The sequence below is a fragment of the Camelina sativa genome, chromosome 10 (genome assembly GCF_000633955.1).
Source record: "Camelina sativa cultivar DH55 chromosome 10, Cs, whole genome shotgun sequence".
NCBI lineage: Eukaryota > Viridiplantae > Streptophyta > Magnoliopsida > Brassicales > Brassicaceae > Camelina > Camelina sativa.
This window is the reverse complement of record NC_025694.1, coordinates 2,929,771-2,952,196: the sequence shown is the minus strand read 5'-3', so window position 1 is coordinate 2,952,196 and position 22,426 is coordinate 2,929,771. Positions and strand designations below refer to the sequence as shown.

Here is a 22,426-nt window from a genome sequence, read left to right as displayed (position 1 = left end):
ATCAACCTTCATCAAATCTCTCAAGAGGTTCGGCGGTCTTAAACGCTTAACCATGGCATTTCTGAAACTTGTAATCAGATAATTAGAAAAAGTTAATTTGGTCAATGTGTCCTTATAGTTTATTTTAAACATTAAACAAAAAAATATTATTGTTGACAATCGCCACAAAAAGGAGTAGAATTTTAGTTAAATTAGCCGACAGATTTTACTGCACTTTGGTTTCTCGATCTCTACTCCAATGAGTAAAAGTGGGTAAAGCGGGAAACAGCAAAAGATACTGTATTACACATTTTATTCAATTAAAATAAAGAAATTGAAAAGAAAAAAAATAAAGAAATTCCACATTTAATATCAAATAAAAATAAAAATAATATAGTTGGGGGCAAGTAAAAGACAAACGTAAAAACCAACTCGCCTTGTCTCATAAATCAATCACTCTACACTTCACACTCCTCCCCACTTCCAGCTTTTCTCCTCACTCTCTCTCTCTCTCTCTCTCTCTCTCTCTCTCTCTAGTCTCTCTTTTGTAGCTCTCTCCCCTGCTGCTGCTACCCCTATAGCTAAAACCACTGCACGTTTCCATAGAGAGGAAGATGAGTCTCTCTCCGAGAGATTTTCTCTCTATCATCATCTTAGCTTCTTCTTCTTCTTCTGTGTAATGATGCTCCTCTCAGCCAACAACAATTGATTATCAACAATATAGAATAGAAGATCTTTATCTTTCTTCTCATTCTTGAGTTTTTATTCCCCACAATGGCGATTCCCAAGGAGGAAGAAACAAGAGAAGAGCAGAGCAATTCGTATCTTCTTGATGCTCTCTACTGCGAAGAAGAAGAGCAATGGGAAGAAGACGAAGTAGAACAAGTTGAAGAGAACTCTTCCTTTTCTCCATTCGTTCTTCTTCAACAAGATTTGTACTGGGAAGATGAAGATCTGGTCACTCTCTTCTCCAAAGAAGAAGAACAAGCTGGACTCGGCACCTGTCTCGATGATGTTTATCTCTCCACGGATCGAAAAGAAGCTGTGGGTTGGATTCTGAGAGTCAACGCTCATTATGGCTTCTCTACTCTGGCTGCTGTTTTAGCCATAACTTATCTCGATAAGTTCATCTGTAGCTACAGCTTACAGAGAGACAAACCGTGGATGCTTCAGCTCGTTTCTGTAGCTTGCCTCTCTCTTGCTGCTAAAGTCGAAGAAACCCAAGTCCCTCTTCTTCTAGACTTCCAAGTAAATGAATCATGATACTTTTAAGTTCATTTTTACCTTAAAGTTTCTTCTTTTATCACCTCTGTTCTCATCTCTCTGTTTTCTTTGTGTAGGTGGAGGAGACAAAGTATGTGTTTGAGGCCAAAACCATACAGAGAATGGAGCTACTGATTCTGTCTACTCTCGAGTGGAAGATGCATCTCATTACTCCAATTTCGTTTGTAGACCACATTATCAGGAGATTGGGACTTACGAACAATGCTCACTGGGATTTTCTCAACAGATGCAACCGTCTCCTCCTCTCTGTAATCTCCGGTTCGTAAACGACAACCAAAATTTATTTTAAAAAAAACACATATCATTGTACCATATACTGAATCTGAATAATATTACATTCTTGTCTTATCTTCTCCATTGTCGCTGTCAGATTCAAAATTTGTCGGGTACCTCCCATCAGTAGTTGCCGCAGCTACCATGTTGCGAATTATAGAGCAAGTTGAGCCCTTTGACCCTCTTTCATACCAAACTAACCTCCTTGGTGCCCTTCACTTAACCAAGGTTTAGCTTCTCTTAATCTCTCCTACTACTAATAAAACTCTGTTTTTAACTCAAAAGACATTTTTCTCAAAAACAACTCTTGTGGTGTATTAACAGGAAAAGGTTAAAACCTGCTACGATCTAATCATCCAACTACCACTGGACCGCATTGGTTTACAGATCCAAAACCAATCTTCCAGGAAACGCAAGAGTCACGAATCATCATCATCATCGTTGAACAGTCCAAGCTGTGTCATCGATTCAAACCCTTTCAATAGCGATGAAAGCTCAAACGATTCGTGGTCAGCGAGTTCGTACAATCCAACATCTTCGTCACCTCCGGTGCAGCAGCAACAACCTCCGTTAAAGAAGATGAGAGGAGTTCAAGAGAATGATACGAAGAAGACGATTTTGCATCTCCCATGGGCAATCGTAGCCACTCCATGATCGACGAAAGCTCGATTTCGTTTTTTCCGTTTATATATATATTATTATTACTGTCTTTTTTATGAGAACAAATCTCTGTATTATTACAAGCTTTCCCCGTTTGCATATACGAAATGTCGCGAATGCCCTTAGTTGCCATGGCTTGAAACAGTTTTTGGATGGAGGGTATTCATGACATTTGACTGCATGGGATGTGATGAAGAGAAATAATAATAGTCGTTGCGTAAATTATAACTGAGTAAGTAAGTTTTAAAATCTAGATTGCTGAAAAATATTTTAAAGCCAAAATGTAAAAGATTTTGAGTTACAGAATAGTTAAATTACGTAATTATTAGAAACAGCCATATGAATATGAATCTGATAAACGAGTGGTGTATGATACAAAATAAGATGGTAAATTAAATATATTTTTTCAAATCAAATATAACATGGAATGAGACAGTTACTAGTGTTTATGATCGAAAGTGAAGGATTTAGCGTTTTAGGCTTTTTGACTTGGTGAGAAGAGCCAATTGTTGCTTTTTCCGGTCAGTCTTTAAATAATTAATTTTTAAAAAATTAAAAACGGAAAGAAACATAAGATTGAAAACGTAACACTGATAATACTGCTTTAGATTTTTTCACTAAAGTCTTAATAAACCTGCTATAGGAGCGTATTATTGAATCAACTAAACCCAAATTATATTATACTAATACCACAGTTAAAAATAACTTTGATGAACATGTTAAGTTCTCGAAAACAACATGATTATCATCAATAAACGTTTCGTTTTTAATGAACAGAGCAAACTTGATAGGATCGTTGACCAGTAGATAAAATTAATTACGACAGAGAGACAAGAAGGAGGAAGTGTGTAGTACACCACACGCGCCAGACATAAGTGAGTGGGTTGGACGAGAAACCAAAGTAGTAAAACCTGCTTCCACTCTGAGCACCTGGGATTAAGCCACGTGGTCAATATCTTTCAATTCATCCTCACTTAATATCAAATCATTATCTTTTACTGTTCTTATAGATTCAGTCTCCTTGCAAAGTAAAAATTACTTATTTGTAGAAAGCCAATATGACGATTAATTCTACTTTTAGATATAACAAATTGAATTTACTCTTTTTTTTATAGTATTAAACAAATATGAAACTGTAGTTTTGCTACGTTACCCACATTGTTAAAAATCAGTCTTTTTTTTTGTTTAATGAAGATATGTGTAATCGACTACTATTATAAAATCTCCTTTTTGTTATCACGGAAAAGGTTATATGATAATGCGTTTTGTATCACGAGAAATATATTTATGTTTTATTTTTTTAGTAAACAAGTGCCTTCAAGCTTTAAGGTGGTGAATCTTCGCTCCTTCTTCTTTTACACTTTTTCTATTCCAATTTCTTTTATTTTTGTCTTTGGACTTTTATTTTTCTTTCTTTTGTTTCTAGCAATAGAAAAAAAAAACAAAACAAAAGAGAGCGAGAATTTAAATCTCAACTTTTTTCACGTGTGACACGAATTTTCTCCTTTTGGGGATTTATCGTTCTTTTCTTTTTATTATTTCCCAATTGATTTCTTTGTTTAGAAAAAAGTTGAATATAGCTGATGTCGTTTATTAACGCTCAGCCTCACGTCATACATATCATCAACTCCTCCCCTTTACGTAATCTTACAATACTACGTAGTATCAAATTAAGCACACATGACAAATATTAACATGTTCGCGAAGACAACTCTTTGTTCTTCATATATGTATATCATCTTCAATCATATGTTAATTATTATTGTTGCTGTCGTTCTTGAACAAAGTATGTTCATATATACGAAGAAGTAACTATGCGAATTTATATCACAATGAAACTGAAAATACTGAAATTTTAGTAAATCGGCCACATCGCATTACCATAAATGTAATAGATTATGAAATAAATTTGAAAATCTGGAGGTAGGGCATATGTAGCTACAGAAGAGAATTAATGAAATGTGGGAAAGGATGTATATGTATATGTGGAAATCGGGAGGTTTTTCATAATGGGAGACCAAAATATCTTTGTAGTTATTCGTTTTTCTATATACTACAGATAAAAATAAAAAAAAAATGAAAAATTAATCTGTTGTGGAGAATGTGTTGTCTGTCCTTTTTATTTTTGTCTCTTCTAATGGTCTTCTCCTCTTTTAAGGTATGTTATCAATATCATGGTACCATACGCATCTCGTGAACCATATAATGACTTGCCAGTAAATTAAATTATTTATTTATTTTGCCTGAAACAAAAATATATAGATCGATCAAAGAGAAAAAGAGAATTATATGCCTTGAAGAAAGAAATTAATTCTTTGTATATAGTATTATACTATATGTGCACTATTTTCTTTATGGTATAATTCTTCCCGATTGAATAATTCATAAATTCATCCCATTCCATTCCATCCCATCAAACAGATGTGAAACTGTTCTTAGTCAGCTTTGATTTTTTTTTTGTTAGTTTTATTTTAAATAAATAGGTGTTCAAATCGATGCTTTGATTGGAGAAAACTCTCCATATATGTATTTATTTTACTAAAACTAAAAATTTGTATTGGTAAAAGAAATGAAAAAATTGGTGAATGGAAACGGGTGAAAGGAAAACAGCTTGCACCCAACATTGGAGAAAGGGCAAAGAGGTCAATGTGTCCCTACAACAATAATTATAGAATAATATTTATCATTCTCTATGCCTTTGTGACCTTTTATATCTTAAATATTTTCTTCTTTTGACCTAGTCTCTTCCTTTTTACTTCCCACTCTTCTTTTCCTTTTTTATGTAAGTTGAAAAAGCCATGAACAGAGAAGGGAATTAAGAGGATGTGGGTTGTATGGTCAAAATGTTATGCGAGGGGAGAAGATTGCAATACATCAAAATTTTGTTACAGAACTCCATATCCTTTATCACTTCTAGAAAATAATAACACACACTACTTGCATTGTTGTTTTCTATATATCCAGCACATACGACTTTCCTCAAATACGTTGCAACTTGGATGTAGCTTTAAGAGCACAATTTGCTTCATGGCTAAAAGCTTGTATGCTCTATCGGCTTGCTTCATATCTGATTGTTTGTTGGCGTTTACGTTTACGTTATTTACCATGACTCCCCTTACCAACAAAACTATACATGTACTTTCATTAATTTGCCACATGCATGTAATCACATCGAGTGATAAAAAGTGGTAGCCTTCAAATTGATTCTGTGTTTACACTTATAAAGAACTTATGTCGCGTTAAGATTTCTTAAAAGAAGTCATTAAAAAAGTACATGAATTATTCTCTTTGTTGACGATTTGATCGAAGCAAATAAAAAGTACTCCTATATATACTAATTTTACCTTTACTCTAATGAGTACTGCACAGACGTTTTTTACTAGTCAAGGTTTGATGACAAAATCACATGCATTGAAAAATTAGGACATGATTAGCTTCAAAACTAACAAGTGGGATGAAAAGAGAAGTTGTAAAATCAAAGTGACCAAGAGCTGCATCCTCAAATTTGTAGTCCATGATTATGTCTCTCACAGCTGCAAAGTCTATCATGGTGGTTCATAAACCCAAGTAATCATTGGTCCAAAATGCAGTAAATAAAACAAAAAGAAAGTCATACTGTTGAATATTATAACAAATAATACAAATGAAAAAATTGTATTTGTATCTCATATAAATAATATATATATATATATATATATATTCTATTTATGAGATTAAATATGAGGTCAAATATGAGATTACGATTAAGGTTTTAATGTATATGCTTCAACGTGGGTTGGTAATTTCTTTTTTGAAAATGGATACTGGCTATTTTCTTACATCCAAAGAGTTCAGAAGTCAGTATCGGACTTTTTTTGACTTTTGATTTGCATTTTAGATAACAACTCTTGTGATTTAGACTTTTAGTTAAGAACTAATTAAGATTATTTCAACTTTCGTTGATAAACAACGTACGTACTGACCATAACTGCTATGATAGTCAACAATTATCTTTACACCAATTATTATTTTATTTTGTTGAAAATAAATACCAAACTTTAAATGAAAATATTAGAATAAATGTAAATTAAACATGGAACACAAGACATAATATTGGATGCATCCAAAGATCTCCTCTAATGATTAGTAATTAATTGAGCAATTATGGCAATATAATGATAGAAAAATCAAAATGTAAAATATATATGGGTATAAATGGAGTAGGTCCGAATGAAATATAATATTGATCCGAAAAAAGAAAAAGAAAGAGTATAGTGTGAGCTGCCATGCCAATGCAGAACCTGTCGCTATGGCCCTCTCATTCAGACAAATCAGACTGCAGGTCCCAAACCCTTGTTCTATTTCGTGATTCACATTATTGTATGCTTTTTATCTCCACACTTCTCATATGTACATGCATATTATATCTGTCTATTATTATACGACTATATATAGTCTGTACTGTTATCTTAATTATCCGTACATATATATATATATGATATGCATATAATGTTAGCCTTTTTAGACCATCGTCGTCAATCAATATACCACACCCTAATGTACGTGACATTTTATTTCTGTAACAATTAACAACTAATGCAAAAGAGTAAATGTTTGATGGATGAAATATATAGTGACCGACCCAACCCAGTATTGCAACTGGTGTAATCTGGTATCAAATGTGGTATTTGTGTATCCATATAATTTAATATTGGTCACTATCTCATATATGAAGCCAAATCCTCTAGTCTCACGGTTTCACAAAGAAACATCAAGAAGCATACAAAACTCTTCCAAACACTTTCTCTCTTTTAATTTTGCATGATTTTATCGATTGGAGCTACATAAACAGTTTCTGTTTGAACTTAGAATATTTCGACAGAAGCTAGTACTCTAAACTTATCTTAAACTACTCTAAAATGAGTCACTTAATTTGACATACACTCCATACATTCAATATATAGTATACAATCAAATAAGTGTGATAACATTACTACTTTAATCAGCCAATTGGTTTCTACTTTCTATCCACTAGAACGGAACAAATTAAGAGAAATTTATGTGTGAAACTCACAAGACGCTCTTGCATCTAGGAGATATATACTTATCATATTTCCGATCAAATAAAAAGTGTACATAATCACTATAGTTAATTATTTGACCAGAAGAGATTAGAAAAAAAACTAATATATATAAATGATTGTGATTCTGTGAAGTTGAGTAAATGCGGATAAACTAATATACCTATTAGGCGGAGTGCATGTTTATTAATTAGTTTACGTTGCTATCTAGCTTATGGATACACGAGTACACGACACAATTTGTTTTCTTCTACTTGTCACATTTCCCTTTCCTCTCTGTTTATTCTAAGTGCCTTGTAAATTTAATTTGTTATCTATCTACCAACATTTTAGTAAGGTAATATTTAACTTTATATTAATCTAACCAAATTAGGATAATAGATGAGAAAAATACTCGTTTTGTTTTTGGAAATAAGAAGAGAAGCTACTGTATACTGAATATATATACTATTCATAGTATATATATATATATATATATGTAATTAATCATCGGATTCTAACGTTTAAATTTATCTACGTACGTTATATTGGGATTTTTGATTTTCATATTGTCGTATTAGAGTAAAGGTAATCAATCATCATATATAGTACAAACAATTAGAGAAGAAAGATGAAACTCACGAGATATGTATTTCATGTTGTCCAAATTCGTGGGCAAACGATTCACTCTGAAATCGTGGTCACACAAAATTATGACTCAGTATCTTTTTTGTCCTCTATGCTAAAATGTAAAAACTTCATTCATTTCCTTTTTTCTTTGTTCATAGATAAAAAAAAACTAAAGGGAAGACAGATATGTAGGTATAATGCATATTATGGACTTGACGGTTGGGTCTTACGTACGTATTACTTGAACAAGTAAATGTCGGGATTTTGACAGAGGAAGCGAATGAGCAAAACTATGCCAACATATTAAATAAAGTCAGAGCTTCGATTCATTTTGTATCTTCATGAGTTGTAAGATTTATTTCAACTTATTTTTTACCTAACATTACTACCTTTGTACTTGTGATATTTATTGAATTTTACCTTTCATTTTTTTTTAATCATATAGAAACCAAGACTAAAGTATAATCTTCTAACGACTATAATCTTCGATACATTTAAAATTTATAATCCAGTATAAATAAAGAACTCTTACATGTTCATTGGGAAAAAAAAGAAAAGAAAAAAGGACTCTTACATGTTCTTGAACCGTTTTCTTCCATTGATGTGTAAACCTACAAGTTAAATAAAAAAAAAATGTGAATTATCTGAGATAATTTATCTCTCTACAAATAATTGGTTAGACAAGACAACCAATAAAAAAAAATTGTATAAAAAACGAAGAATTTTGGGTTTAACTGAAATTTTAAATTAATTGTAAGGTTTTTTTTGGTTTAGAAACTTATATTTTCTAAGTTGCTTTCTGAGATATCCAATCTATAACGAGTTATCAGTTGGATATCAACACATTATCGATGTCTACTATTCTCTGAAGTTTTAAAGAAACTCATCAAGTTTCAAAGACATTTTGTCTTAATAATATTATTATGTTGAGAATATAAATAAATATAGTATCGCAAGATCGACTATATTGGATACACGTATGAATACATGCAAAAAGAAAGATGGCAAAATGATAGTAAATATGAAATTCCTTAATGCTTTAAGCATAGTGTTATCGGTCAAGCCATCCCGGAAAATCAATGATATTAAAAATCATTGAGAATTTGTTTAGAGGAACAAAAGTTCTTTCAAAAGTATTGCATGTCCCCGTTCAAATTTCAAGAGGTTGTAAGCACTGCACTTCATTAATATTTCAGGTAACATCTAATTTATGTTAAAGTTATTTAAGTTTATTTAAAATTCTATTTATCGTTTATGGAGTTGATGATTATATACCTCCTCCTTGATTCTGCAGTAGGCTATGCCTCCAGAATCATATAATGTTGGCCTATTCAAAATCCTTTTGGATTAAAAAGCTCATTGTATATATATGATGGTTTGATTTCTTTAACAAATCTCCAAATTATACCCCAAATATAACCGATCTAATAATAAGATTCGGTCAAAGGTGAACGGACATAAAAGTCATCATCTTGAGAGGGGGTAATACTAATCTCACATCTTATAAGGATCTACGATAATAAACATAACTGGAATCAGTATGTTGTTGATTCTAAAGTGGGATTCAGTACGAGATGAATGAACTCTAAAAGTTATCATCTCGAGGGGGAGAATTAAAGGAATCTCACATCGACAATAAGTCGATAAACTTTGGTGAATTTGACACCCATAGAGATATAACTTTGGTAAAGTCATATCCTTTAGTTTATCACATATATATGTCGCATGTGATAAAGTGGAACATATGTGATGTTCATCTTGAAATGATCTATGATGAATCGCTTATAGTGCAACTCCAAGAGATTGCAAAACGGTTCTTGGTGATTTAATCTCAATGTTAAAACATGGAACATGCAGTATTTGCACGTAGTCAATATTATATATGAGACCAACAATTTATAAAATATTTCTCCTATGTTATATATTCATGGTTGGAAATTAAATATTTCTTATTTTGAATATTATGGGTGTGTGATATATATTATAAATGCTCCTCTACACCGCATAAAAATATCATCAAAAGAGGATGAAATATATCGATGCGGGAGATGAGTCTCCGCTCTATTAATATAGAGTCATTTTATGAGAGATGTGCGTATTGCAAGATTTGCAAATCATCAAGTTGGATGATAAAAGTTCTCCATCATTATGGGATAATCATCTAATAGTATTGGATCTTTGAATAAATGAATCTAACGAATATGAACTTGAAAGTTCAAAAGTTCAACAGATCACTATCCAAAATATATATTGCAAATCCAAATGCAAAAAGCTGATGGGTGAGATTTCATATAATTATTGATCCTCACATAAATGAATATGAACTTGTAGTTCTGAGAAATCTCACATCCCATCTATAAATGCTCGAATAAAAATATGTCTCTGACGGATGACATACAAGTCTATGACACATAAGAAACATGATAGACTACTTTGGTTCCTAAGATAAATACAATCCTCGAAAAAAAAAATGAGCAAATTAAAAAGAGGATTATACTCTCAAAAGAAGAGAAAATGAATTCATAAAGAGGAGTAGATAGACTCTTTACAAAGAGCTAATAGACTTACAGAGAAGAGCACATAGACTCCTAAAGAGGAGCAAGATACTTCTCAAGAGTAGTAGAGAAACCGATTGATATGGTTAATAACAAAATCAGGTACATGTATAAAATCATTCATATAATGATTAAAGAGATCTAGATTAACCATGTCATTACGGGAAATATGGAACCAAAGACATAATGTTGACAATAAAAATATTATATCGCGCACTGTGATTAATGAGGATCATAAATTTCCGCTCTGTGAGCGTATAGAGATATATATTGGCTAATAAAGAGGTAATCAAGTCTATATTAAACTCGTATAAAAGACGAGTAATTTTTGGACTAGTGGTCCAAGCATCAAAAGGGTAAATGATATAACAAATTGGTGTGTTGCGCCATGTTTTGTTAAAATACCTTATCAAACAAAATGGATGCTATAGGAATGACTTAAAATATGCCTCATGGGATGTTTGAAGAGTTAATCCTGAAAGATATATGATATTACAATTATGTTCTCGAGAACTCATTGATGATCATCAAAACCTCTAAAGGGTTATTTTGAATAAAAGATCTTGTAAACATCTTTCGAAATAGATGTTATACCAATAACTTCTAAAGGAAGTCATATATATATATATATATATATAGTAATTTAAGATAATGTATAAATGCTGATGAGCATTTATATATGTTATGAATTTTGCATAACCATTTTCTACTAATCTCTTTGAAGCATATAACTAGCTCTGTATGAGTACATTTTGAGATGAGTTAAAATGTATCTTCTATTGCAAAGGTATGATTCACTTGGGATTATTCTATTCTAGAAACTCTTTGGTTGGTCTAGTTGGTTTTGCAGATGCAGGATATTTATCAGATCCACATAAATTCCTATCCCAAGCTGGATATGTTTTCACAATTGGAGGAACTGCAATCTCATGGCGCTCACAGAAACAGATTTTGGTCGTCACTTCCTCAAATCATGCAGAAATAATTGCTCTTCATGAAGCATCGAGGGAATGTGTATGACTCAGATCAATGACTAACCACATACAAGAATCAAGTGGAATAGTCACCAGTAAAGAGCCAACAACATTATTTGAAGACAATGCTGCTTGTGTCGCCCAAATCAAAGAAGGTTACATCAAGAGCGACAGAATAAAGCATATACCTCCAAGATTTTTCTCATACACTCAAGAACTCGAGCAAAAGAAGGAAGTTGATATCCAACATATCCGCTCAAGTGACAATGCACCAGATCTATTCACAAAGGCACTTCCGACTACCACATTCAGAAAGCATATTCACAGTATTGGAATGCGTCATCTACGAGATTTATGAAGAAAGATTTTACATATCTTTTCAAGGGGGATATTACGCTATTATACTCTTTTTCCCTTGTCATGGTTTTTATCCCAATGGGTTTTTCCGTGACAAGGTTTTTAATGAGGTAGTACGTAACTCGTCGATGGTGATGGATAATCAAGGGGGAGTATTGTAAAACACATGTGTGATTATTCCATCACAAGACACATGTCATTACACTTGTCCATGTAGTGTTACACAATCTTTGTAAATGTAACACTTGTCATTACCAAAACTAATGGGTGTGTGACTCATGTGTTTTGTAATGTACTATAAATAAGGAGTTGTGTAAGAAGAGTAAAAACATAAGTTTTCTTTGATCAAAAAGACTCTCAAAATCTCTCTCACTCTCGTGGTTGCTTCCCCCTCTCTCTCACTTTAGTATTTCTTGTTCACTTTACAAAATATTACAAAACACATATAAGTCTTTTGTAGTTATAGTTTACAACACGTTACAATGAGCACGTAGAACTCGAGCAAAAGAAGGAAGTTGATATCCAACATATCCGCTCAAGTGACAATGCAGCAGATCTATTCACAAAGGCACTTCCGACTACTACATTCAAAAAGCATATTCACAGTATTGGAATGCGTCATCTACGAGATTTATGAAGAAAGATTATATATATATTTTCAAGGGGGAGATTACGTTACTATACTCTTTTTCCCTTGTCATGGTTTTTATCCCAATGGGTTTTTCCGTGACAAGGTTTTTAATGAGGTAGTACATAACTCGTCGATGGTGATGGATAATCAAGGGGGAGTATTGTAAAACACATGTGTGATTATTCCATCACAAGACACATCATTACACTTGTCCATGTAGTATTACACAATCTTTGTAAATGTAATACTTGTCATTACCAAAACTAATGGGTGTGTGACTCATATGTTTTGTAATATACTATAAATAAGGAATTGTGCAAGAAGAGTAAAAACATAAGTTTTCTTTAATCAAAAAGACTCTCAAAATATCTTTTACTCTCGTGGCTGTTTCCCCCTCTTTCTCACTTTTAGTATTTCTTGTTCGCTTTACAAAATATTACAAAATACAATATATCAATTGATGTTAAGAAATCAAATATGTTTCTAGATTGTTGTCGGTAGAGATTTATTATGATTAGTATGACAAGTTGGCAACTAATCCATTCCACCCTCGTGAGCATAGATTAGTGTGGTTGACCAAAAATGTATTTTTATTATATATATATATATATATATATATATATATATAACATAACTAAGTGTCTAATCTATCCACTTAAACTAAATGAGTATAGAAACAGTTTATCTTTTGGACAGTTGAATGTTAGATGGCTATATTCAATCCGGCTGGTCCAACTAGATTCAAACACAACATATTTGCAGGGTTTAATCAAAGCTTGCATCAACGAAAATAGAAACAACATCGAGTCAAAACTTACTCATAAAAACTGGACAAACTAATTGAGTCTCGATAAGAGTATTTGGAGGCTCAGTAATTCTTTCTACCTGAAGTGTGGGTAAGAAATTAACTGCAATGGAAAATTCGAGGTCAATTCAAAGAGTCATGACAAAATCTTTTTCTCTCTACCACCCTTAAGATTGACCTATTATCTCTTATTTCTCTATCTACTATTACACTTTTTCTTCTCTGCCACGGCTTGAACTCATGAAGTGGAGTTTAAGCCCTCAAACCTATTGAGCTGTAGGCAGATACTGAGATACATATAAATAAATATCATTCTTTTGATGCCAAATAAAAAATAAATAAAATATATATAGTTGGTGATGTCCTTGTTAAGCCACTCGCGAAACCAAATTCTAAGTCACCATTTACCAACGACCTCACCAGGCAGGCTTTTGAAGCCAAGCCCATTTAGACAGTAGCATCGAGTGACTGAACAGCTAGCTACTGTCCTAACAGCATGGTTTAAGGAATAGACAGTTATGATATATTGTCATCTCAACAAAAATATATACCTTCATGAGTTTATCAAAAAAACAATTTCTCGACTACTACATTGATTAAAGGAAATGTAGTTAGCAGATCTTTAGAGTTTATCTAATGGTCTGGCTAGGAAGGAGAGTCGAACCTCGACACATGAGCAAGTTATGGAGCTAATTTGAACCAAGAATTTCTACGAAAGTTTCTCCGTAAGTTGTTGAGTGCAAAAGAAGACAGATAAGAGCACTAATTAAGATTGTTATCCCCCGTGGATATGAGGACCAAGTTCACCACGCTGACCACCAGCTTCTATAGTGTTCTTAAAGACGGACAACATGCATCAAGCTTCTGCTAGAGAACGTCTATCTCTCAAAGATTGTTTTGCACCAAGACAAAGACATATAATTGCAATTAATATCCAATGATATATATAATTAAGGCATGTTTCTGTTAGGTACTTAGGTTTAGTCACTTAATGTATGTAACTCTGTACTGTCTATGTTCAATATACTGTTTTATATGGTAATGATAAATAAAGAAATAAATATCCTAATGATTAAAAAAACAAATAATAACCAAATAAATATGCTAATGATAAAAAAGAAAATCTCCTAGTCCAAATACATACATATTTAGTTAGAAGAATATTCGTTGAGAATTTCTAATGAGCTTTGGACTGAGATAACTCCTTATAAAAAGATTTTGTAGAAGCTTACGGAGGAAAAACAAAGTCCTGTAAGAGAAAAGGTGTAACCTTTGTCTTTAATATGGACAAAGATCCTTCCAAAGCTGAATCCCGTAAACATCATCTCCGCGTCTCTCAAAGGAGATTTCCGTACACCATACTTGTTCTCTTCCCTAGCTCATCCTCCGACAAGACATTCCAGAAAGCGAGCATATTAGTTCCATAGCGAATCGCCTGAAAAGGCTGCCTTTCAAACTCCTCAAACCCCAGACCGGTCCTCCACACCATAGTTGACTAGTTGGATGCCCTTCTTCTTACTAGATTAATTCAGTTCTTTTTAAATCCTTCTATTTTAACTTTAGAAGAAATAAATATCATCATAATAAACTGTAAAGATTACATTTGTAGTTTATTATATTTCATATAGAATTTAAATTTATGTGATATTTTGGAAATGTAAGTTTAATTTGAAACATATTTTGTACAAATAAATTGCATGTTTAATGTGATTCGACTACAAAAATAGTATATTTAGAAACCAAAACAAATTAGTGTTTGACTACAAAAAATAAATTAATAAATTTGTGTTATGTAAAAAAGAAAAAATGGTTTTTCAGATTTTTTTTTAATGCTTCCAATTATATTAAAATAGAGTGACATGAGTTTAGAAAATGATGTTTTCAGATTTTATATTTATTTATATTTTTATATTTATTAAAAATTTTATATTTATTATATACTTTTAAAATTATTAATTATATGTAATATGTGCCCCATATTGATTGAGTTTTTGGATCCGCCACTGCCCACAAATAGCCTTGGACGCAAGTTCAGATTGTTCATGGTAACAAGACAATATCTTGAGGGGTGCGGCTTCTTCGATAAGACATACCATCGGGTTCTTTGATGATCGTCAACCCAACAGAGATACACGTGTGGTTCTTTGCATCTCGCGATCGATCTTGCCACATAAAGATCAGAAGAGCCAATTAGAAAACCAATGTTTTTTGAGGTGAATGAGAGAATGTGATAACAAAGTACACAAACTTTAGCCAATATACTGATAACAAGATTTACGGGCAAGTTAGAAAACATAGCCATTGAAAGGGAGAGAGCAAGAAAGAAGTTGTGAGTAGAAGACTGAAGTTGATGTATGTTAGTTTAATTTTTTTGTTTGCTTTTATACATGTAATTGAATATGAATTCTTAATTTATTAATTGCACAAAGAAATTCTTTAAATAGTGATTGTTTGGAGGGTAAATTCACTCGAACACAAAAAAAAAAAATATTTTCCTCTTCTAAATTCTAATATATATTATATTATTTTATGGAAACAAATATCCACAAAACCCATTTTTTAATATTTATATATAAAATTTAATTGTAGTCAAAACGAATATAAAAAGTAAAGATGAATAAAAAAATTTCTCTTGAAATATATATATCTTATTTAAATCAAGCACTGTATTTATACTTCTTTAAATTGCATTCTGATCCTCATAGTTCTATAAATGTCCTTTACATCCTCCAAATTTCTGATCGATTGATATTTAAGTCCAGGATCGTAATAATTGAGTCAATAGAGGGGTAATATTGGGATTCGAGTAAAATAGAGAGAGAGAGAACTGTCCGCGTCTGATTCTGATCGCCTCGAGAGAGAGAGAGAGACTCTTCTTCTCAAAAATCCTTCCCATGGTTCATATTCCACTTTGAGAGAAGAAAGCTTTTGTCCCTTATCTTTAATACAAGAAGAAGAAGAAGAAGAAGAAGAGATCCTTCACTCTCTCTTCTCCGCTCTCATCTAGATCAAAAAGTCTTGCAGGTTAATAATGCTCTTCTCCTTCGATTTCTCTCTCTCTCTCTCGCTCTTCTGTGATTTTGAAGTGATCGGATCTTATGTTCTGATTCAATCGATTTAGCTACGATTGCTTATACATTGAAATTCGAAATTGCGTTGCTACAGGACATGATCTGTTTTCTTTTGTTGTTATCTTTGACATTTCAATGGATGCTAGTAGATCGTGTTTGTGATGCATTCTCGTTGATCGATTGCGACACGTTGCTAACGAATTTGATATCAGATCTTTCTTTTTGTGGTGTGTGTCTAAATCTGAATATTTCTAAGCCATCTCTTATACATGATTTATGTTTTGTTCTGATTCAGTTCAATCTCAAGTGGTGGTGTTTAAGTTTCTGAACTATCCATGGATCAGGCGGAGCTGAGTATAGAGCAGGTTTGTATTACATTGTCTTTTAACAAGTTAGAAACAGGAAGATGCAAACCGTCATTATAGATCTTTGATGTGTTTTTTTTGTTTGTTTTCTTTCAGAGTTTTGTAATTTCTGTTGTTGTTATTTTTTACTCTGCAGGTATTGAAAAGGGACATTCCATGGGAGACTTACATGAACACTAAGCTGGTTTCAGCAAAAGGTCTCCAGCTCTTAAGACGCTATGATAAGAAATCTGAAAGTGAAAGGGCACAGTTGCTCGATCAAGTAATTTTTCTACTACTCTTTTTTTTGTCTCTCCTTCCATAGACTTTCTTTCATTACTTGAGTCACTTTGTCTCTGTTATTTAGTGACCATGTTATCATTATTTACCTTGTCATTATAAAAGTGATATGTTGATGCCGTTTTTACAGGATGGTCCAGCTTATGTTCAACTGTTTGTTAGCATCTTACGTGATATATTCAAGGAAGAAACAGTGGAATATGTTTTGGCTTTGATCTATGAAATGCTCTCAGGTATATAAAATTTGTGAATATATGTATTTACCTTTTTCTTCTTTTTAGTTACTGACTAATATTTATGCATCAACTGTTTGCCAGCAAACCCAACACGAGCTCGATTATTCCATGATGAATCTTTGGCACATGAGGATACTTATGAGCCTTTCCTGAGGTGAGTCTCTTTTGCAAAAGTTTTATGACTGTAATTTGGTCCTGGCAAGTTTATTTTATCGCTTATTGGATCAAATCTGTTGTTCCTGCTTAGTCAAGGTCCAGGATTGCTTGTCTGTTCTATCGCTTGACCCTTTTCAGTTTATTATTTTTATATACAATCTTCCTCTGACAAACATATAACATATGTAAACTGCTTTTAGCTACATTTTTGTCTTGATTTTGACTACCTATATCATCTTTACAAGTATGCAAGCTAAAAGATATGTCCTGTTTCAGGTTGCTTTGGAAGGGAAATTGGTTCATTCAAGAAAAAAGCTGCAAGATCCTTGCCTGGATAATAAGGTATTCAATACTGTTTATCATACTTGTATAAAATATAAATGTAACATACAACCTCATTGACTTGGCGGGTCTTGCTCTACTCTCAACATATAGTGCTAGGCCAAAAGCTGGTAATGGTGCTATTGCTACTGGAGAAGCTTCGGGCTCAAAGAAACAGATTACTACAATTGATGATGTACTCAAGGGGTTGGTGGAATGGCTTTGTGCTCAGGTTTCTTCTTCTTATCTCTTTCTCCCTTTCTCTCTTTCTCTCTTTCCTCTTTATTTTCTTCCAAGTTTATGTTGGTTTTGCATTAGTGTTTAAGTGTTAGTCTTATAGACAATGCCATTGATAGAACTAGAACTCAAGTAGTAGGAAAGACTTAGATGGTTACACAACTGCAAGCACTAACAAAAACCAAATTAGTTCGATCGAAAACAAAGAAATATTTTGTGTATGCAGAAGTGTTTGATTTTGGTAAAAATAGATGCAAATTTGGTGATCTGGAAGAAACCTTTTATATTGTGACAAAATGAATCCAGAATAGCTTTTGATGCCCACCATAGATATCACAATCCTTAATTTTGATATGCAGTTGAAGCAACCTTCTCATCCTACTCGTGGTGCTCCAATTGCAATCAGCTGCCTGTCGTCACTGCTTAAGGAACCTGTTGTCAGATCGTCGTTTGTTCAGACAGATGGGGTGAAGTTACTCGTCCCTTTAATTTCCCCAGCATCCACTCAGCAGTCTATACAGGTAACTATATATCTAATGGAAGTAGTTTTCGTCTTTTCGGTGAAAAAGTCGACTAAAGCAGTAAATAAGTTTCCAAATCATACAAAGTTCTAAGGGGAAAGGTGATGGCTAGACAGACTCTGGGGGAAATAACTTCATTCTCAAATGACTGACTACGAAATCTATTAATTTATATAGCTCCCTTATTCTAAAATGTGGGCTGAACAATATAGTAATCTTTGAAATAGTTCTGTTTCAGTTTTCAAAAGGAAGAAGCACCTCTCTCTTTTTTTCTTTGTCCTAATTTCTCAGTACCTAATTCATGTGATTTGTGTGCTTTAAACCGACAGCTTCTGTATGAAACATGTCTCTGTGTCTGGCTTCTGTCCTATTATGAACCTGCAATAGAGTACTTGGCCACATCGAGGACAATGCAAAGGCTCACGGAAGTGGTTAAGAGCTCGACTAAGGAAAAGGTGAGCAACGTTCTCTTTTGTGACGTGGTCATTGCTATCCTTCTATTAGTTAAAGATCATAGGACATGGTTTGGTTGATCAATCAGAATCTCTGCCACACAATGCCAAGATTGTTTGTTTTTTGTTTCTTTCATTTGTTTTGAATCATTAATTTGCATAAATGTGGTGTGATGCACTTGTTATTATTATCTGACCGATTTTGTCTTACAGGTTGTCAGGGTGGTCATATTGACATTCAGGAACTTGCTTCCAAAAGGTACATTTGGTGCCCAGATGGTTGATCTCGGACTCCCACATATTATCCACAGTCTAAAAACTCAAGCATGGAGTGACGAGGTAAGACAACTTAAATGCTTGTTATCTGTTATGTGGAACATAAATCTCTTCATTTTCTACTAAATCTGGGGATATAAGTGATGCCGGTAACGTTAGATGTGTTTTAGTGTATGGTGATAGTTAAACCCTTTAAATTCTGAATTTGTAAAGGACTTGCTGGATGCACTGAACCAACTAGAAGAAGGGCTAAAAGACAAGATCAAGAAATTGAGTTCTTTTGACAAATATAAGCAAGAGGTGCTTCTTGGCCACCTTGACTGGAACCCAATGCACAAAGAGGCCAATTTCTGGCGTGAGAATGTCACAAGCTTTGAGGAGAACGACTTCCAGGTATTCGTTTTTTTCATTTCTCTCTCCTCAACACCACTACTTGTAATGCTTAGAGCGGGCTGGTTCGATCCTGTTTTGGCCCTTCACAACAACCCTGGTTAAACTTGTGGATGCAGATACTCAGGGTCCTCCTCACAATCCTGGACACGTCAAGTGATCCAAGATCATTGGCGGTGGCATGCTTTGATATCTCACAGTTCATACAGTACCATGCAGCAGGGAGAGTGATAGTAGCAGACCTCAAGGCAAAAGAACGAGTGATGAAGCTGATGAACCACGAGAACGCTGAGGTGACCAAGAACGCTCTCTTGTGCATTCAGAGGCTTCTCCTGGGTGCTAAGTACGCTAGCTTTTTGCAAGCTTGATGGGACTTGCATGTTTCTTTCAGTATAGCGGAATGCAACCACAACACACAGATTGTTTGTGTTATCCTTTTTCCCCTGTCCAAAACAAAAATCTTGCTCCAAACTCCTGCATGCTCTTCTTTTCTTTCTTTCGATTCTACATATTCCAAGACCATCATCTGTTTATTACTTTCCCTGGAGAATCTGCTATTTGTGTGATTAAATAATTTCTGGGTTGTTTAATTTTTGTATTTATTTATTCAATAAAGAGACCTTTAAGGAAGGAAGAATGCTATTGTTGCAGAGAGACACTTTAAGGCCAGTTTGTTTGTATGATGTGAGAGCTTCAGCTTTTATGGAGATGAGAATACCTTTTGATTTACTCTGGTTAGGCATGTTTAATTAGATTCAGCATTCTCCACCAACTGACGTACATACATTAGTTTCTTTCGGTCTAATTTTATTACAAACATAATATGTCATACTGACGTACATACACACGTTTATAAAGGTATGCTTCCTTTTACAACTGAATTATCACATCTCTAACAACTGCTTCATGGGTTCTAACAAGCAAGAAGAAGCATATTATTCATTATCAGCTTGGTATACTGAACAGCTTACAAAGAAGAAGATAAACTGAATCACTTGATGAGAATGCATCTTGTCGGTGCTCCTTCGGCTCCAACCAATCTCAGCGGTAAGCAATGAAGCGAGTATGTTCCTACCTCGACACCATCCAGCTTCAGCGCTTCCACAGGGATTATATCCTGAAATCATCATGTGTTAAGATGCATTCTCACTTTTAACGAACTATCTCTCACTTTCTTGTTCAGTGAGATATAGCTATATTCTCAAACATATCACAGGAGAATTGGCAATGTTTTAAAGGTACTTGAATACTCACCCGTCCTTTAAGAATAACCCTGTGTGTTGCAGGTGATTCCTCAAAAGCAGCAAAGGAAAGATAGTCAAGCCCTGGATTCCACAATGCAGAAACAACCGGATTCAGAAAATGTAATACAAGCTAAAAAACGCAATGAACATAAAGAAAAGCTAAACATCTCGTACCAATAAGTTTGATGTCAGTATTCTCAACCAACCATTTCGCCCCATCAGTCACGAACCCAGCAAAACTTGAATCAAACTCTTTCTTAAACATAAGCCGCCTGGATATTTTTTCAACCACAGAGAAACCAGAGTAGAGTAAGCCACGAGTTCACAGTAAGATATTGGTAAAACACACACTCTTAATATATATTGAGACACTAACTTGTCAGTGTTGGAGGTTCTAAAGAGCACACGACGAACTCCTCTTTGAATATGAAGCGATTCCATAACCTCAGCTAATAATTAATAATCCAAACCCAAAAGCAAAACAAAAAACATTAAGACAAGGATCCATAATTTCAAATCATCAACTGGTTAAAAAAAAAATTCAACAAACTCACCAGTAATGTTCTTGTCTCTAGGAACATCAACCAACAGAGCAGGACCTTTTCACAAAACCCAATTTCAAAAAAAAAAGAACTTGATCACACGAAGTAAACCCAACAAAACATAAACTTCAAGAAACAAGATTTAGATAGTTACCATTTAGGACTTGGAGGTCGAGTGAATCGGTGTCAAAACCAGCGTCGTAATAGTTGTCCCAGAAGTGACCTGGAGCATCCACGTGAGTTCCGGAGTGAACGGAGAGTTTCATCTCCGACACGTTGGCGAAAGATCCGTTCTTCATACTCGCGGCTAATCTCAGGAAAGACTCTCCCAATCCTTCGGAAGATGACCAAGCTGGCATCTCCGGCGTGTAACGGTGGCTGATGTCGTATATCTTACCTCCTTCATAAATCTCTCGGCGGATTGGTTTTGGATCATCGGAGCGGACGACGCCGAAGAGGAAAGAAGAGAGGGAGAGTGTAACGGCGAGGATAAAGAGAGGGAAATTGGGGACGGAGCGGGTCATTTTTCGGGTCGGCGGGTATAACGGGTTCAACTCAATCAATCAAAGCTTTCAGCTTAAATAGGAAAGACTCCTTTGACTTTTTGAGTTTGGCTAAACCGTCTATATTGACAAAAAAAGGTAGTATATAATTCAATTATTTTTATTCAAATTTTCATTTTTTTGATAGTACAGTATATTATATTTGCTTGGTTTTTAACTATCCACGTTTCTTGTCAGATATAAGAAAAGTTAGAAATTTTTTTCGTTACGGAAGAAAACAATTATTTAATTGAGATTTAAGGAAATTGAATTGGATTTTTTGATGAGTGCAAGACATATATATATATATATGTAGTGTGTCTTGTTGAACTTCATTACTAGAATCAATAAGTAAACTAGTAAAGTAAATTGTGTGCTCAAGTCTTTAAAAAATGATTTTGCCTCCAATATTATGTGTCTAATGACTTCTTACTCTGTCTCCGAGTAACCAAGACATCATACTTGTGTGATTACATAAACAAACAGATCAACAGAACAAAAGACAAAACACTCTTAATAGGATATCAACTGTAGTCACAGTCATGATCCACAAAAACTAAAGATGTAAGATATATCAACTGATGAATGTAGAAGTCGAGAGATATAT

General features: G+C 33.7%; 3 protein-coding genes across 4 annotated transcripts in view; 2 read left to right on the top strand and 1 right to left on the bottom strand.

The window, feature by feature from the left end:
* CYCD3 (cyclin-D3-1) overlaps window positions 1–2,428 on the top strand; it is a 3,547-nt gene extending 1,119 nt beyond the window's left edge. The window contains exons 1-4 of one of the 2 annotated variants that reach the window (NM_001302989.1): window positions 754–1,227; window positions 1,320–1,521; window positions 1,634–1,764; window positions 1,861–2,190. In NM_001302989.1, the coding sequence (NP_001289918.1) occupies window positions 754–1,227; window positions 1,320–1,521; window positions 1,634–1,764; window positions 1,861–2,190 (1,137 nt within the window). Of the gene's footprint in view, window positions 1–753; window positions 1,228–1,319; window positions 1,522–1,633; window positions 1,765–1,860 lie in introns of those variants that run through there. The other variant, XM_019230464.1, reaches the window with a different exon arrangement.
* On the top strand, window positions 16,016–20,121 carry LOC104716729 (V-type proton ATPase subunit H). Its single transcript, XM_010434151.2, has 12 exons — window positions 16,016–16,211; window positions 16,554–16,623; window positions 16,760–16,885; window positions 17,033–17,135; window positions 17,220–17,292; window positions 17,571–17,636; window positions 17,730–17,847; window positions 18,212–18,373; window positions 18,703–18,828; window positions 19,039–19,164; window positions 19,315–19,494; window positions 19,611–20,121. Exons 2-12 carry the CDS (start codon window positions 16,594–16,596, stop codon window positions 19,857–19,859), a joined length of 1,359 nt encoding a protein of 452 aa, XP_010432453.1. The 5' UTR covers window positions 16,016–16,211; window positions 16,554–16,593; the 3' UTR covers window positions 19,860–20,121.
* Window positions 20,253–21,892, bottom strand: LOC104716728 (kynurenine formamidase). The gene is made up of 6 exons (XM_010434149.2): window positions 21,432–21,892; window positions 21,290–21,334; window positions 21,112–21,184; window positions 20,910–21,007; window positions 20,746–20,816; window positions 20,253–20,608 (listed from the first exon to the last, which is right to left on the bottom strand). The coding sequence occupies exons 1-6, from the start codon at window positions 21,799–21,801 to the stop codon at window positions 20,483–20,485; spliced, it is 783 nt and encodes a 260-aa protein (XP_010432451.1). The 5' UTR covers window positions 21,802–21,892; the 3' UTR covers window positions 20,253–20,482.